This window comes from Oncorhynchus mykiss, chromosome 22 (genome assembly GCF_013265735.2).
Source record: "Oncorhynchus mykiss isolate Arlee chromosome 22, USDA_OmykA_1.1, whole genome shotgun sequence".
Classification (NCBI taxonomy): domain Eukaryota; kingdom Metazoa; phylum Chordata; class Actinopteri; order Salmoniformes; family Salmonidae; genus Oncorhynchus; species Oncorhynchus mykiss.
The window spans coordinates 7,894,139-7,912,140 of record NC_048586.1 but is presented as its reverse complement, the minus strand read 5'-3'; the positions used below and the strand labels follow the sequence as shown (position 1 = coordinate 7,912,140).

At 46.4% G+C, this 18,002-nt stretch overlaps 1 protein-coding gene across 11 annotated transcripts in view; it reads left to right on the top strand.

Annotated features, from left to right (window-relative positions):
• The first annotated feature begins 7,045 nt into the window (after positions 1–7,045).
• Positions 7,046–18,002, top strand: part of arhgef7a (Rho guanine nucleotide exchange factor (GEF) 7a) — a 113,774-nt gene continuing 102,817 nt past the window's right edge. For 10 of the 11 annotated variants that reach the window (XR_005038780.1, XR_005038777.1, XR_005038779.1 and 7 more), the window contains exons 1-4: positions 7,047–7,529; positions 9,241–9,324; positions 13,939–14,023; positions 15,580–15,713. Coding sequence is in view for 3 of the 11 variants with exons in the window: in XM_036958596.1 (XP_036814491.1) it covers positions 7,365–7,529; positions 9,241–9,324; positions 13,939–14,023; positions 15,580–15,713 (468 nt within the window). In the remaining 8 variants the exon portion in view is untranslated. Of the gene's footprint in view, positions 7,530–9,240; positions 9,325–13,938; positions 14,024–15,579; positions 15,714–18,002 lie in introns of all 11 variants that reach the window. The other variant, XM_036958597.1, reaches the window with a different exon arrangement.

Below are 18,002 nucleotides of genomic sequence, written 5' to 3'. Positions count from 1 at the left end.
CGCAGCGGGTCTGTGTTGTGTAGAGTTGGTGTTGTTCTAATGAAATATGACTCATGTTCCTGCCCCAGATGCTGCGGGCGAGAGAGAGAGAGAGAGAGAGAGAGAGAGAGAGAGAGAGAGAGAGAGAGAGAGAGAGAGAGAGAGAGGAGGAGCGGGTTTAAATGGAAATGGATGTGAGATTTGAAAGTACAAATTCGATTTTCGCTTGTGATAGTTACGTTTTAAAATGTGAACATTTTTCACAAGAGTATGGGGGGGGGGGGGGGTCCGCAAGGAAAGGGGGGAGAGAGATGAGACTGAGGAAGGAGAGAGAGAAAAATAGTTTTTTTTATCTCCCAGGAGAAGTGGAGGGCATAGACCAGTCAACATCTGGCAGATCAAGCGATTGAGTATCTCAGCAGCTTTACTAACTTTTAAAAGGTGAAATACAGTAGTTAGTCTACGTGTGCTATGTTTTTGTAATTGAGCCCAACCGTCTAGTGCGAGAGGAGACCCTGGAGAAAAACGCAGTTGAGCACCTCGTTGTTTTATTTGGGTGTTTCTATCACGACTCAAGGCGAGACCCAGATGCAGACACAGGAGGCAGATGGTTGAAGTCTTACAATATTTATGAATCCAATAGGGGAAGGCAAGAGAATGGTCGTGGACAGGCGAAAGGGTCAAACCCAGTTGAGAGTTCAAAAGGTACCGAAGGGCAGGCAGAATCAAGGTCAGGCCAGGCAGGATGATCAGGCAGGCGGGAAAAGAAGTCCAGAGTCAGGCAGGGAAAATAAACCACACCTGGAGGAGGTGGAGACAATAACGAGTACAGGTGAAACTGATCAGGTTGTGACAGCTTCTGATGTTGGTACCATCATATAAATATAAATCCCATTCTAGTTTTGTGCATGGTACCACCAGTGCCATGTATTTAGACCTAACTATATATGGCTCTGTGTACCGGTATATAGGGTACAATATTAGAGATTCGAATTCTGGCAACATGCATTATCATGGACATAAGCTGGGTGAATCAATGCTGTTTCCATTCTGTATTGGATTTTCACACACACAAATAATTACATTTAATTTATGGTAGTTGACAACTTATCATACATCAATCGAACTGATACCCAGTGATGACACACATTGCATACGCTCCAAAGCCATTATTGCGCAGTCAGAGCGCACTGCCTGGCCTGCGAACGCTCAGGACAAAAACAAACAGCAGGATAATGTAACGCACCACCTATCAAACTTGTTCAGCATAGCCATATTGAAAACAATATTTTGATTTGTTTTTCAGCCATGCAGCGAAAATCTCGGAGGAAGAAAGAACAGGTAGGCTAGCCTAAACAATTCTGTAAGGCGCCAGGCTATAATATAGGCCAATAAGATCATCAGATGATACAACTGGACACTCATTTCCTGCTAGGTTAAAATGACTTTTAGAAATATGATTGGAATTTGTAAAATACAGTATATTATGGGCAAATCTATGCCATGACTATATACATTAGTGAGAGGAATTCCTGTAATATAGCCTACACCTATGGTATTTGCAGGGCAAAGTGATGGACACTAAACAGCCACCTGTATGTCTGAACAAGTTTAAGTATGACTCATTACATTCAAAGTAAAAGTAATAACTACTACAGCATGCATTGTTGAATAGTTTGTTGGTAGACTATATTGATAAACACCAGGACAGTGTAGGCCTACTAAAATGTCATTTGATTGTCACTTCAATGAGAGAATGGCGAATAAGTGCAATTACATATAGCTCAACAAAGTATTTTATATTTGGACTATGCCACCATGTTAGGACAATAGACAGAACAGTGTCTGAACTTGCCATCTATTATTTTCCCAGAGAGCAGCACAGTGCACAGTCAGGCTGAGCAAAACATGTAGTATCTGCAACCAAGGACAAAAAGCTATTAACTACTGAACCGTGTCTGTCTCGACAGGTCTCTAACGTTGTGTGGGTTAAATACGCCCCCCTGGCCAAGGCAGAGGTGAGGACAGAGCAGGCTGTTTCTGATGCTACTCCAACGGCTGAAAAAAAGTCGAGGTTTGAGCGTCTGAAGGAAAGGATGGAAGAAGAGAGGAGAGCTGAGCATGAGCACTTGATAAAAAACATTCAGGAGTTGGAGATGAGCGTAGAGTGGGAGCAGAATACATATGCAGTCCAAGAGAAAGCTCTAAAAGAGATGACCAGAGGGAATGAGAGGGCAGAGGCAGAAAAAACTGCCCTCCAGGAGATCATTCAAAGACTGGTGAAGAAACAGGTGAGGACAGAGGAAGCCTGGGGAAAAGAGCAGGAAGACTGGAACAAGGCCAAAGCCATGTTTTCAGACCAGTGGTCAAAACTGGAGAAGCTTTGGAAGAGGGAGAAATCTGCTCTAATAGATGAAGCAGAGAGCTTTCAAAAGATAATCAAGGATCTCCAGTGTGCCTCGAAAACAACAGAGGCAGAGATCAAGATGGCAGAGACAGAGAAAACTGCACTCCAGGAGACCATTCAGAGACTGGCAGTGAAAATTGTCCAGACCGAGAAAGCCCGGGGAAATGAGCAGAGCGACTGGGCCAAGGACAAGGCCAGGTTATCAGACCAGATGCAGGCGATGGAGATTGTTTGGAGCTTAAGAGAAGATGGATGGGCCAAACAGATGCGACACATGGAAGCGGAGATAGCCCAGAAGAAGATTCTGAAGGAAAAAGAGGCACAGGTAGGTCAGGCTGTGCATATTTTTTTACATTTGAATAATTAAATTGATAATGCAGAATCGTTGGTTTGGTAAAGAATAGCCTAAGCCAAATCATGAATGTAGAGGTTGAAGAGTTATAACACTCTATCCCTTTTCCAGGTGCACAGCAACAGTGCATGCCACATTAGAATAAGAGGCTACTTGAAGAATATAACCAAAAAGTGGAGAGAGAAAAAGGAGAGGGCGAAGGAAGACAAATATGGCCTCCCTGCCCTGATAAGACCAAATGTCTAAATAAGAAAGGAGTCAGGAGGGATTATACAGAGTTTCTATTTAATTGAATTTAATGAACAACATTAGTAAGGCAATTTGTGTTATTGGTGGTTCATTATTCCTTGAGTTATTTTCCTTCTACAGTATAAGTGTTGCTGTTGATGGCAAACTGTCCTGCTCAGCAATTGAGACAGACAGACAGGTGCCACTGATCACATCTATAAACTAATAACAACTAACCTATGTCAGAAACACAGATACTGTATTTGCTTATTCGGCTCTCATTCATTTGAGTATTTTCACTCAGATGTTCACTCCGAGAGAATCACAGGAGGTTGGTGACACCTTAATTGGGGAGGACGGGCTCATGGTAGTGGATGGAGTGGAATAAGTGGAATGGAATCAAATAACTCAAATAGAAGGTTTCCATGTGTTTGACACCATTCCATTTGCTCCATTCCAGACATTATTATGAGCCGTCCTCCCCTCACCAGCCTCCACTGGATTACAAAGGGTGTCACGAACTGCAATTGCAAAGGGATTCAACATTGTTGGGGAAATTGTGACACTAGGAAAAAGACAGAATTGAACTGAACAGTCTGGTAAAAAACGTAAAACATTGACAGAAATAATACATGTGTGTTTATATGTGTAAGAAACATACATATGTGTATAATATAGTATATGAGCATATAATTTGTGTTTCTAGTAAAGTATAGTCGTATAGTAATACATTATAGCAGTATAGTAGTACAGTACAGTGTAGTATAATAGTATAGTAGTATAATAGTATAGTAGTATAGTAGTATAGTAGTATAGTATAGTAATATAGTATAACATAGTATAGAAATACATATACCATTTGCTTATAACCAGTGGTTAAAGGGAAACTCCTGCTCTACAATGAGGAGGAAGCCACTAGCTTCACCGGGATGTGTCTCGCCTCTCCTGGTTCAACGTGGTTGAGTTTTGGTTGAACCCCTCAGAGACTGCACTGCTAATATACCCATGGTGACCTGTTTACGGTTATCAGACCATGGGCAGGCCCTGGTGTTTGTGTGTGTGTGGTGTGGTATGTGTGTGTGTGTGTCTGTGTGTGCATGCGTGCGTATGTCTGATTGTGGTCCAGGTGTGGCTTCTCTGTTCCCTGTGGACATGGAGGATGACAGAGAGGTCAAGTAGACCCTTTCACTGGGTGAGATATAGCACTATGGGAAAGAGGAGGAGGTGGCAGTGTGTGTGTGCGTGTATGCACATGTGTGTGTGTTATTATGTGTGAATATCAGAGGCTCGTACTGTAAGTTATTAAGTTAGTATCTCTCCAACACAATAGCAATGAAGCACAGGCAACTGTCTGCATTATGTTAAATCATGTGGAAGTTGGTTATAAAATAGTAAAAGTAATCAATAAAGAGCTGTTTACATATTCTTCTTCTTCCAGAGAGGCGAGATAAAGGGAGGAGGAGATAAAGAGAGGGGGAGATAAAGAGAGGGGGACATAAAGAGAGGGGGAGATAAAGAGAGGGGGACATAAAGAGAGGGCGAGATAAAGAGAGGGGAGATAAAGAGAGGGGGAGATAAAGAGAGGAGGAGATAAAGAGAGGGGGAGATAAAGAGAGGGGGAGATAAAGAGAGGGGAGATAAAGAGAGGGGGGATAAAGAGAGGGGAGATAAAGAGAGGGGAGATAAAGAGAGGGGGAGATAAAGGGAGGAGGAGATAAAGAGAGGGGGAGATAAAGAGAGGGGGACATAAAGAGAGGGGGAGATAAAGAGAGGGGGACATAAAGAGAGGGCGAGATAAAGAGAGGGGAGATAAAGAGAGGGGGAGATAAAGAGAGGGGGAGATAAAGAGAGGGGGAGATAAAGAGAGGGGGAGATAAAGAGAGGGGGAGATAAAGAGAGGGGAGATAAATAGAGGGGAGATAAAGGCGAGGGGGAGATAAAGGCGAGGGGGAGATAAAGGGAGGGGGAGATAAAGAGAGGGGGAGATAAAGAGAGGGGAGATAAAGAGAGGGGGGATAAAGAGAGGGGAGATAAATAGAGGGGAGATAAAGAGAGGGGGAGATAAAGGGAGGAGGAGATAAAGAGAGGGGGAGATAAAGAGAGGGGGACATAAAGAGAGGGGGAGATAAAGAGAGGGGGACATAAAGAGAGGGCGAGATAAAGAGAGGGGAGATAAAGAGAGGGGGAGATAAAGAGAGGGGGAGATAAAGAGAGGGGGAGATAAAGAGAGGGGGAGATAAAGAGAGGGGGAGATAAAGAGAGGGGGAGATAAAGAGAGGGGGAGATAAAGAGAGGGGACATAAAGAGAGGGCGAGATAAAGAGAGGGGAGATAAAGAGAGGGGGAGATAAAGAGAGGGGGAGATAAAGAGAGGGGGAGATAAAGAGAGGGGGAGATAAAGAGAGGGGGAGATAAAGAGAGGGGAGATAAATAGAGGGGAGATAAAGGGGGGGGGATAAAGAGAGGGGGAGATAAAGAACACACACTATTATTGCTCTCTCTCTCTCTCTCTCATTTACTCTCTCTTTCACTCTCTCTCTCACACACACACACACACATACTTGAGCCGTGACAGGATCATTAGTAACAGGCCGTATGGTGTTTCAGTGTGTGACATGTTAGTAGCTCATATTTATGTTGCTGAGTGTCTGTTCTTTCCTCCTGGTCTGCCCACAGCAGGTGTTCCAGATGTTACTGAAGCTCTTCTCTCAGCTCTCATTTCGTCTCTCTCTCTCTCTCTCTGTTCTCTTCTGTTTCCCCTAGTACTAATGAGACCTCCCCTGATGTGAATTCTGCTGGTCCTTTATGAACTGGCCATGAACACACACTCTTATTACTGTCTCTCTCTCTCTCTCTCTCACACACACACACACACGCATGCACGCACTCACACACACGCACGCACACACACTGTCATGAGACCTGACTGTTTCCCTTCCCTCCCGTCCACATACAGGAGCTTTAATAACATGTTTTACCACTGGAATACTTACAATGTTCAAATTCAACTAAAAAAATTTGTAAATAAAGTCAATAAAATATTATAAAACGTTTTTTTTTAGAGAGAGCTCATGGAAAAACAGTGTGGAAAATGTAATAGGCAAAGAGGAAATGACAGGATTGGAGGATAGGGAGTGAGAAGACATGGAGGGAAAGAAAGAGAGGATGTTAGAGAGATGTCAATAGAGAGAGCGAGACCTGGGGCAGTCTCCACAGTAACAGGCGGGTGGTGACAGGACCTTAGAGGCTCTGGTGTGTCCCTCAACAATGCCTGTTTAGACACCATGATAAACACCTGGGCCTCAGGAGTCCAACCTCCTAACCACACACAGTGCTCCAGAGAGATCGACAGACTAGGACAGCTTCCAGCGGTATCCATGGAGACCCTCAGGGATTCCAGATTCCTCCAGGTAGGTGATCGGTCATGAGCGTTAGAGAGAGATAGACAGAGAGAGAAAGAGGGACAGACAGTTAAATAAAAAAAATACATTTTAAAAATTGCGCAGAGAGGCTAAGGAGCACCACCGTGTGGACAATATGTGAACTAAAGGAGAGTCCAACCACTGCTCTCCAACTAGGCTAATGGGATAGGAGATTCTGACAATGGATTTAGCTTAGTAGACAGGTACAATGGGACATTCAGAATACATTTATCCATTCTTAATTCACCGATATTAATAGTCTTCATGGGGAATTGTTTTGTAAATCGTCAAAATGGTCCCATGTAAAGGGTCACAACTTCGATAATGCTGGTTAGTTCCATTGGGATATGAATCCAGCCTAACTAGTCCTCCTACATCAGACATCGACGATAAGACCCGTCTAAAAGCATCAGTCAAGTTGCAGGCGACATACATTGTAAACTATCGACTTTGCTTTCTCCTTCCCTCTCCAAAACACATATACAGTGTGATAAAGGGATTATGCTGCTACTATGCAAAGCCATGCCGAGCTATTCAGACAAAAATGTCCCCGCCAACAACTGGTTGGACTAGCTTCTGTCCTTGTTGCTGTGATGTCATCTGCTGTTGGATGAGTGGCTGGGCTGGCGGCAGCGATGCGCATATGCAGTCTGCTGCTCGAGCGCATCACAGTGAACTGCATCTGACAGCTTGCCAGGTTGGAGCAGGAGAAAAAACACCACACACAAGAGAGTAAACGACCGGTGGAACAGACCCGCTGTAATTTTCACAAACCGAGCATCATCCAAATCCACCCGGTAGAGACAATAAAGAAAAGAAAGGAGGGATATTTCGCGGTTACAGTCCTCCCACAAAGCTCGCATGTATGGAATGATAATGTTTTTGTTTTAACGCCCCAGATGATTGCGTACCAGGGGTAGCTATTGAAATACGCAAAAACCTGCCGCTTCGTTGGATTTTCCTCCGAGACTGAGGCCATGAATTCCGCGGAGCAGACGGTCACTTGGCTGATCACACTCGGGGTGCTGGAGTCTCCGAAAAAGACTATATCGGATCCAGAGGCATTTTTACAGACCTCCCTCAAAGATGGGGTGGTCTTGTGCAGACTGCTGGAGCGGCTGAGCCCGGGCTCCATGGACAAAGTAAGGACAGAACTGCCGCTTGTCTTCCCCTCTTGCCGCCAGCTTCATCGGCCCGTCTATGCGGCAAGAACCGTGACATAACGTGGTTTATCTCGCTTCTCGTGGCTCGCTGGCCCATTAAGAGATTCATTTGTAGGTCGCGAGAGCGTAGGTTATTGTTCCTAAAAACAGCTACAAATGGTTGCACATATGTCAGTAGGCCTACACTCAAGCGTGTGATAGGTTTAAACAGACAGACAGACCAGACCGTTCGCTGTGGCAGATGCGAGTCACGACGATCTATTCTGTGCGCAATTATTAGCAGCCTTTGTATATTCTTAAACCAAGACAAACGACGAGACGCATTTTGTGTTGTTGTCAAACAAACTCTTAAATGTGTGAGCTCTATGGTTTGGGAATTGTGTAGCCGATGGATGTTCGTTTTTTTCTGGAGACAGGCAACAGAAAAGGCCACATATAGCAGATGCAGATGCGTTGTGAGATTGGAATCCAAAGCGCATTACGCGGTAGTACGTGAATGCACAGGATCTATAGGCCTATAGCCTATGGTTTATATGTAGCCTATGTTTGACACATAATCCGGATCACCAGCTAGTGGGGATGTATGAGGGAACACCACAAGAGTGGGCCGCCATTGACCGCAAAAGCTCACAGATAAGAGAGAGAGAGAGAGACCCTCTCCACATTTAAAGCAACAGTGCGGTATTTGTAATGTATGTCTGTCAACACCAAAATCCCCAGTCACTTTAGCCTTGTTATATATTGTGTACCCCAAATCCTGTGTGGTTTCAGACAGCTTGGGCGTTCCCTGGTGTTCTTAATCTTAAATGCCTCTCTGACAACAAACTGGCCTAGTGCTGGAAGAGAGATACACTTCCATCACCTTACAGGAGAACATCACCTATAGCCTAATCTAACCAGGGTTCTGACCAACCGTTGATTCTGTTCTTATGGTCTGATAGAGTAGGCTATTGAAATCTGCCCATGGTGACCACCTGTTGATGAGCTACTGGCCACAAGTAGATATCTCAGTGTTCTGTAGTCTAAGAAAAAAACAGTAGCACGTCTTCCCTCTAGGAAAAATGAAGTTAGTATTTTATTATGTTCTATAACCTATTATATTCTAACTGCATGGGCTAGACTGATAGGCTACAGGTCATTTAACTGGTAATTACTCTGGTATAGTATCTATATGTCCAGCCTCACCCAGCGTCCAATGTGTATCTATTGTTGTATATCTCACGGGCAGTTCATGTAGCCTATGGTTATAGACTGGTAATAAAAGGATGTGTCGTCAGATCTCTCCTTCTAGATTCAGAGGCCGTGTTACACCCATTGACATTGGCATTGTATTTAGTGTCACTTATTTATTTATTTCCCACCCGTTCTTTGATATTGTTTCTGTTTTGATCAATTTTATCCATCCCGCCTCTCTGTTCAGAGGAGTTGCTAGCGTCCTCCCCTCAATGCTGCTGTGTTGTTTCTCACAGCTCCCATTCGCCAACGTCATTTCCCTCAATCCAATGCCTACTTCCCTGCTAGAGAGTCTGTGGCTGTATTGTAGAAGCAAGCCAAGGAGAGGGAATGCTGGCTTCTACTCTGAATCAAAACGCGCATAATACTTGAGACTGCTTCCAAGTAGCTAGGCTATGGGGGAAAAAATCATTTTGATCGAAATTCGTGTTTCTCATAGGCATTTTTGTTATCCCAGATCTACCAAGAACCGAAGAACGACGGCGAGTGCTTGAGCAACATAAAGGAGTTTCTCAAAGGCTGCACTTCGTTTCGCGTAGAGGTAAGTTCTCCATAAAATAACCCCACAAACAAACACTCCAAACATGCATCCAACATTTAATAAGAAAGATAAAGAAACTACGTAAAATCTTACACATTTCCAATGTGACACAATAAACAATGGGGCCACGAAGTGGACGGAGGGATAGGCCTACTGGCAGTGGGAGGAGGCTGGACTCCGAGCCGAGAACAATCACCCATCGCCGGGTGTGAGGCTGCCTTGTTTGTCGCCTGCACTGAAAATGGCACATCCACAATCGCAACATTGTAACAGTCACGCTGCAATTATTTGGTGCAGTCGTTTAAAACTGTAACAATGTAACATTATCTTGTAGGCTCCAAGTGCAGATAGCTAGTTAATGTATACACTTTGTTAAACGGCCTGGCCCAGGTTATCAGACGGATGCTTTTCCATTATGTAAGTCGTCGTCTTTCTTCGCTAGCCTACGTGCATGACGTTGCGCTTGTGTCCCCCATTCCAGATTTGGAAACACCAGCTAGTTATCCAGATACCCGCAAGCGAGAATTAGGCTACACTTGGTCAATGAATCCACCCAGAGTTGTCAGAAGGTGTAGTCTTCTTTTTATTGGGATGTTTTGGTATTTTCTCATACAGCAGCAGCCAATGCTGTTTGTGTCAACTGTTATATCAAAGACTTTGACAATAATTTAAAAAATATATATATATATATTTCACCTTTATTTAACCAGGTAGGCTAGTTGAGAACATGTTCTCATTTGCAACTGCGACCTCGCCAAGATAAAGCGTAGCAATTCGACACATACAACAACACAGAGTTACACATGGAGTAAACCAAACATACAGTCAATAATACAGTAGAACAAAAGAAAACAAAAAGTCTATATACAGTGAGTGCAAATGAGGCAAGGAAATAAATAGGCCATGGTGGCGAAGTAATTACAATATAGCAATTAAACACTGGAATGGTAGATGTGCAGAAGATGAATATGCAGGTAGAGATACTGGGATGCAAAGGAGCTAAATAAATAACAGTATGGGGATGAGGTAGTTAGATGGGCTATTTACAGATGGGCTAAGTACAGGTGCAGTGATCTGTAAACTGCTCTGACAGCTGGTGCTTAAAGCTAGTGAGGAAGATGTGAGTCCCCAGCTTCAGAGATTTTTGCAATTCGTTCCAGTCATGGGCAGCAGAGAACTGGAAGGAAAGACGACCAAAGGAGGATTTGGCTTTGGGGGTGACCAGTGAGATATACCTGCTGGAGCGCGTGCTACGAATAATAATAATAATGAATACGAATAATGATTAGGGTGAACAGTCAGATTCTAGATCAGTGGTTAGAGGGCAATGGCTATCACACACAGACACACAGAGCGAGAGAGAGAGAGTTTGGTACTGTGTCAGTGCATAGAGGAGTCATTGAACCCACCCAGTCTGGACAATACAGCTCACTGTTCGATCTTCACTATTGACTTTCCTCACAGAGTCTGCAGGAGAGAAGGAGATGGGAGAGAAATAGAGAGAGAGAGAGAGAGAGAGGGAGGGCACTGTAGAATAAAGGGGTCTGAATATGATTTTGTTAATGGCTCACTTGTGCTTGGTGTTGAATGTCAACACACAGCCTTCTCTTCTTGGATAAGAATTTCATAAATCAAATCAAATGTTGTTTGTCACATGCTTAGTAAACAACAAGTGTAGACTAAAAGTAAAATTCTTTCTTTTTGGCCCTTCCCAACAATGCAGAGAGAAAAAAATAGAAAACGAATAACACAAGGAATAAATACACAATGATTAACCATCACTTGGCTATATAGACAGGGTACCAGTACCTACTAGTGCTGAGTAGGTATTATTGATTTGAAAAAGCCTTTATTTGAATAGGCATATCACCGACGCATTATGACAACACTTATGTTGAGACAGAATAACATTGTAATAGATATGCTAAACATCTCGACCAGCCTGGTCCGGGGGACCCAAAGTGGTGCACAGTTTTGTTTTTGCCCTAGCACCATGACGCTATTCATCAAAGGCTTGATGAGTTGGGGCGGCAGGGTAGCCTAGTGGTTAGAGCGTTGGTCTAGTAACCGGAAGGTTGCAAGTTCAAATCCCCGAGCTGGCAAGGTACAAATCTGTTGTTCTGCCCCCTGAACAAGGCAGTTAACCTACTGTTCCTAGGCCGTCATTGAAAATAAGAATTTGTTCTTAACTGACTTGCCTAGTTAAATAAAGGTAAAATAAATTTAAAAAAAAGTTGCTTAGTTGAATCAGGTGTCTGAGAGCTGGAGCAAAAACTCTAATGTGTACCCGTTTGGATCCCCAGGACCAGGCTTGGAAAACACTGGTGTAGTAAATTAATGTTTGACTGATTCCAATCTCTGCGAAGTGGACTGCTCGTCTCCCTCTCTCCGAGTCATGGGGTGTTTTTGGGATAACTAAGCTTCCCAGGTGTGCAGATAGACAGACCTTGAAATCCTCACAGCAGCCCTCCATGCCCCTCATACCGTAAACCTGTTTCCCTATAAGCTGCTTTAGGGAGGACAGGACAGGAGAGGAGAGCCGTGTGTTTGTGTAACATACAGGGAGCTGGATTATAACAGTGTAGGACATGGCCAGACATCATAGACCCTCTCCAGACCCCAAATTACTGCTGGCTCACAGAACAGCTAGCTGCATTGGGCAGGAGATTAGGGGTGTGTGTGTGTGCGTGTGTACGTACCCACACGTTGGTCTGCCAGCACTTTTTAAGCCCCGACCTGCTTCTGATGGGTGTGTGTTTGGCAGATGATTGTATACTGTTTGGTATGTGTGCGTGTTTATGTTGTTTTCTTGGGATTATTCTATGGGCAATTCCACAGTAACAGTGATGCTGAGACTCAGATTTGTCACTTTAGAATGTATGCCAAACAAAAAACACTGATTGCTAAACAAACCACACAACTATGCACAATGACTACCTTTCAAAAACACATTTAAAAACACATTTACATGACGAACAGTGCTGAGGCAATATTTGTTAACAGAATGACCAGCAGCACAAACTGTCATTCTGTTACCAAACTTTGCATCTTCACTCTTCTTCAAGTAAATGTGTTTTTTGTTGTTGTCTTCAGACTGTTTGGAGCCATGTCACACACTCTGTGCAGCAGTTAGCTGACCCTTCACCCCTGACCTGTTGACAACAGGAAGTGACCCTAAGAGTTTCCACACTCCTTGTAGCCATCGATCCAGTTTAGATTACTTTTGAAATGCACCCTTCCTCCCTCCATTGGAGTGGCCACTGATCTGATATTCTGGATAAGATAAAGCCATATAGAGGCACTCCTGATTTCACCTACCGCATCTATCATGTCAGGGCTGGGGTGGAAGGGCCACAGTGAAACCAGTCCTTGTACGCTCAGCTCTGGTTAAGCCTTAATGATTGAAACATTGTGTCAATAAACTACATTGGAGCAAATTGTGAGGTGTGTCACTTTCACGTTTTTCTGCACATATTATTTGACATCCAAAACCTTCACACAATCATATGTAATATGTACCTCTATGGGACTGGAACTCTGGAAATAGCACAGTGCAGGCCATGCACGCACACACGCACACACACACACACACACACACACACACACACACACATTCTCTCAGGGCATAGACTGTCTGGAATCAGAGCGGAAGATAAAAGGGAGACACATCTCAGTCACTCCCCCTCAGTGGTCCGACAATAACCACTGCACAGAGAGGGAGAGATGGATGGGGGGGAGGGAGAGATGGAGGAGGAGGGAGGGGGAGATGGATGGGGAGGGAGGGAGAGATGGAGATTGAGAGATGGAGGAGGAGGAAGGGAGAAATAGAATGGGAGGGAGAGATGGAGGGAGAGATGGAGGGGGAGGAAGGGAGAGATAGAATGGGAGGGAGAGATGGAGGGGGAGGGAGAGATGGAGGAGGAGGAGGGAGGGAGAGAGGGAGGGGGAGGGAGGGGGAGGGAGAGATAGAAGGGGAGGGAGAGATGGAGAGAGTGACGTACATTAACAGACATTTTACAGGGAGAGAATGAAACTACATTAATTCACCCCACAAGCACATTAACTCCAAACTATCTACTCTACTCCAGTCAACTACCTCTTCTTGTGCTGCACAGGACATTTTTGCTCATCTGATGTTTTCCACAACCCACTTGGTTTACAGTAGTTTGTGAAGCTGTCTGTATGCTACTGTGCTAGTGAAAATGAGTTGTATTGATTGGCAGTGGCTGGCATTGTGATGACCCAGCTCCAGCTGTCCAATTGACTAGTGATTTTTTTCCCCCCATGACTTTTTGGCATGTCTCCACGTATTCTAGTTTTGGCACTAACACAGTGTCACACACAGGAATGATGTGCATACATGCAAGCACACACACTTGCACACAAACACACACCAGTGGCGGCTGGTGGGAGGAGCTATAGGAGGACAGGCTCAATGTAATGGCTGGAATGGAATAAATGGAACGGTATCAAACACATGCTAACCACATATTTGACTCCGTTCCATGAATTCCATTCCAGCATTATAATGAGCCCATCCTCCTACAGATCCTCTCACCAGCCTCCACTGATACACACACACACACTGACCCGTCTTTTTCTCGTCTCCCACAGCTGTTTGAGCCCAGTGATCTGCTCCTAGGACTGAACTTCTCCAAGATACTCAGCAGTCTGGTGGCTCTCAACAAAGTGACTGCAGGTTAGTAGAAAGTGTGTGTTTGTGTGCATGTGCGCAGCCCATGTGAGTATGTGTGTTCAGTATAACTATTATTTTGTGTGTATAAATACAGTGTATTGTGTGTGTGTGTATATACAGTATATTGTGTGTGTATAAATACAGTGTATTGTGTGTGTGTGTATATACAGTGTATTGTGTGTGTGTGTATATACAGTGCTTTCAGAAAGTATTCAGACCCCTTGACTTTTCCACATTTTGTTACATTACAGCCTTATTCTAAAATGGATTACATTATCCCCCCCCCCCCCCCCCATCAATCTACACACAGTACCCCATAATGACAAAGCAAAAACAGTTTTTTTGATTTTTTTGCAAATTAAAAATAATAATAATAATGAAATCGTATTTACATAAGTATTCAGACCCTTTACTCAGTACTTTGTTGAAGCACCTTTGGCAGCGATTACATCCTCGAGTCTTCTTGGGTATGACGCTACAAGCTTGGCACACCTGTATTTGGGGTGTTTCTCCCATTCTTCTCTGCAGATCCTCTCAAGCTCTGTCAGGTTGGATATGTAGTGTCGCTGCACAGCTATTTTTAGGTCTCTCCAGAGATGTTCGATCGGGTTCAAGTCCGGGCTCTGGCTGGGCCGCTCAAGGACATTCAGAGACTTGTCTCGAAGCCACTCTTGGTTGTGTGCTCAGGGTCGTTGTCCTGTTGGAAGGTAAAGCCTCACCCAAGTCGGAGGTCCGCAGTGCTCTGGAGCAGGTTTTCATCAAGTATCTCTCTGTACTTTGCTTCCGTTCATCTTTCCCTCGATCCTGACTAGTCTCCCAAGTTCCTGCCACTGAAAAACATCCCCACAGCATGATGCTGCCAACACCATGCTTCACCGTAGTGATGGTGCCAGGTTTCCTCCAGAAATGATGCTTGGCATTCAGGCCATTCTTGGTTTCATCAGACCAGAAAATCTTGTTTCTCATTGTCTTAGTCCTTTAGGTGCCTTTTGGCAAACTCAAAGCAGGCTGTTATTCGCCTTTTACTGAGGAGGTGTTTCCGTCTGGCCACTCTACCATAAAGGCTTGATTGGTGGAGTGCTGCAGAGATGGTTGTCCTTCTGGAAGGTTCTCCCATCTCCACAGAGGAACTCTGGAGTTCTGTCAGAGTGATCATCGGATTCTTGGTCACCTCCCTGACCAAGGCCATTCTTCCCCGATTGCTCAGTTTGTCCGGGCGGCCAGCTCTAAGAAGAGTCTTGGTGGTTCCAAATTTCTTCCAATTAAGAATGATGGAGGCCAGTGTGTTCTTGGTGACCGTCAATGCTGCATATTTTTTTCTGTGCCTTGACACAATCCTGTCTCTGAGCTCTATGAACAATTCCTTCGACCGTATGACTTGGTTTTTGCTCTGACATGCACTGTCAATTGTGGGACCTCATATAGACAGTGTGTGTGCCTTTCCAAATCATGTCCAGTCAATTTTAGAATAAGGCTAGAACATAACAACATTTTGGAAAAAGTCAAAGGGTCTGAATACTTTCCGAATGCTATGTAACTGCTCTATTCTTTATCTGTAGATATTGGAGTGGGCAGTGACAGTGTCTGTGCCCGTCACTCGTCAGCCTATCGGATCAAGTCGTTTGAGTCTCTGGCCTCCCAGTCATCACTGGGTCGATCCTCCAAGCTGCTTCAGAACCAGTTCCGCAGCCTGGTGAGAAACACGTAGATACACACAAAGCAGCCTCAGTGCTGAAGCGCAACTTCTGAAATGTCTGTATCTCCAAGTGCATCTATGTCTACCCCCCCCTCTACCCCCCTTCTCTACCCCCCCCCCTCTACCCCCCTTCTCTACCCCCCCCCCCCTCTACCCCCCTTCTCTACCCCCCTCTCTCTACCCCCCCCCCTCTACCCCCCCCCTCTACCCCCCTTCTCTACCCCCCCCCCTCTACCCCCCCTCTCTCTACCCCCCCCTCTACCCCCCTTCTCTCTACCCCCCCTCTCTCTACCCCCCCCCTCTACCCCCCTTCTCTACCCCCCCCCTCTACCCCCCCTCTCTCTACCCCCCCTCTCTACCTCCCCCTCTACCCCCCCTCTCTCTACCCCCCCTCTCTACCCTCCTTCTCTCTCTCTCTACCCCCCCCCTCTACCCCCCCCCCTACCCCCCCTCTCTACCTCCCCCTCTCTAACCCCCCTCTCTACCCTCCCTCTCTCTACCCCCCCTCTCTACCCTCCCTCTCTTCCCCCCCTCTCTACCCCCCCTCTCTACCTCCCCCTCTCTACCCCCATCTCTACCCCCCCTCTCTACCCTACCCCTCTCCACCCTCCCTCTCTTCCTCCCCCTCTCTTCCTCCCCCTCTCTACTCCCCCTCTCTACTCCCCCTCTCTACCCCCCCTCTCTACCTCCCCCTCTCTACCCTCCCTCTCTTCCTCCCCCTCTCTACCTCCCCCTCTCTTCCTCCCCCTCTCTACCTCCCCCTCTCTTCCTCCCCCTCTCTACCTCCCCCTCTCTACCCCCCCACCTACCTCACCCTCTCTACCTCTCTACCTCCCCCTCTCTACCCCCCTACCTACCTTCCCCTCTCTACCTCCCCCTCTCTACCTCTCTACCTCCCCTTCTCTACCTCCCTACCTCCCCTTCTCTACCTCCTCTTCTCTACCTCCCCCTCTCTATCTCCCTTCTTCCCCCTCATCTCCCTACCTACCTACCTCCCCCCTCTCTACCTCCCCTTCTCTACCTCTCTACCTCCCTACCTCCCATTCTCTACCTCTCTACCTCCCTACCTCCCCTTCTCTACCTCTCTACCTCCTCTTCTCTACCTCCCCCTCTCTATCTCCCTACTTCCCCCTCATCTCCCTACCTACCTACCTCCCCCCTCTCTACCTCTCTACCTCCCTACCTCCCCTTCTCTACCTCTCTACCTCCCCTTCTCTACCTCTCTACCTCCCTACCTCCCCTTCTCTACCTCTCTACCTCCCTACCTCCCCCCTCTCTACCGCCCTCCTCACCTCTCTACCTCCCTACCTCCCCTTCTCTACCTACCTACCTACCTACCTACCTACCTACCTACCTACCTACCTACCTACCTCCCCCTCTCTACCTCCCCTCTCTACCTCCCTCTCTACCTCCCTACCTCCCCTTCTCCACCTACCTACCTCCCTACCTCCCCCTCTCTACCTCCCTACCTCCCTACCTCCCCTTCTCTACCTACCTACCTCCTCCCCCTCTCTACCTCCCTACCTCCCCCTCTCTACCTCTCTACCTCCCCCTCTCTACCTCCCTACCTCCCCTTCTCTACCGTTCTCCTCACCTCCCTACCTCCCCTTCTCTACCTCCCTTCCTCCCATTCTCTACCTCCCCTTCTCTACCTACCTACCTACCTCCCCCTCTCTACCTCTCTACCTCCCCTTCTCTACCTACCTACCTCCTCCCCCTCTACCTCCCTACCTCCCCCTCTCTACCTCTCTACCTCCCCTTCTCTACCGTTCTCCTCACCTCCCTACCTCCCCTTCTCTACCTCCCTTCCTCCCATTCTCTACCTCCCCTTCCCTACCTACCTACCTACCTCCCCCTCTCTACCTCCCCTTCTCTACCTACCTACCTCCTCCCCCTCTCTACCTCCCTACCTCCCCCTCTCTACCTCTCTACCTCCCCCTCTCTACCTCCCTACCTCCCCTTCTCTACCGTTCTCCTCACCTCCCTACCTCCCCTTCTCTACCTCCCTTCCTCCCATTCTCTACCTCCCCTTCTCTACCTACCTACCTACCTCCCCCTCTCTACCTCTCTACCTCCCCTTCTCTACCTACCTACCCCCCTCCCCCCTCTCTACCGCCCTTCTCCCCCTTTTCTACCGCTCTCCTCACCTCTCTACCTCCCTTCCTCACATTCTCTACCTCTCTACCTCCCCTTCTCTACCTACCTACCTCCTCCCCCTCTCTACCTCCCTACCTCCCCCTCTCTATCTCCCCTTCTCTACCTCCCTTCCTCCCATTCTCTACCTCC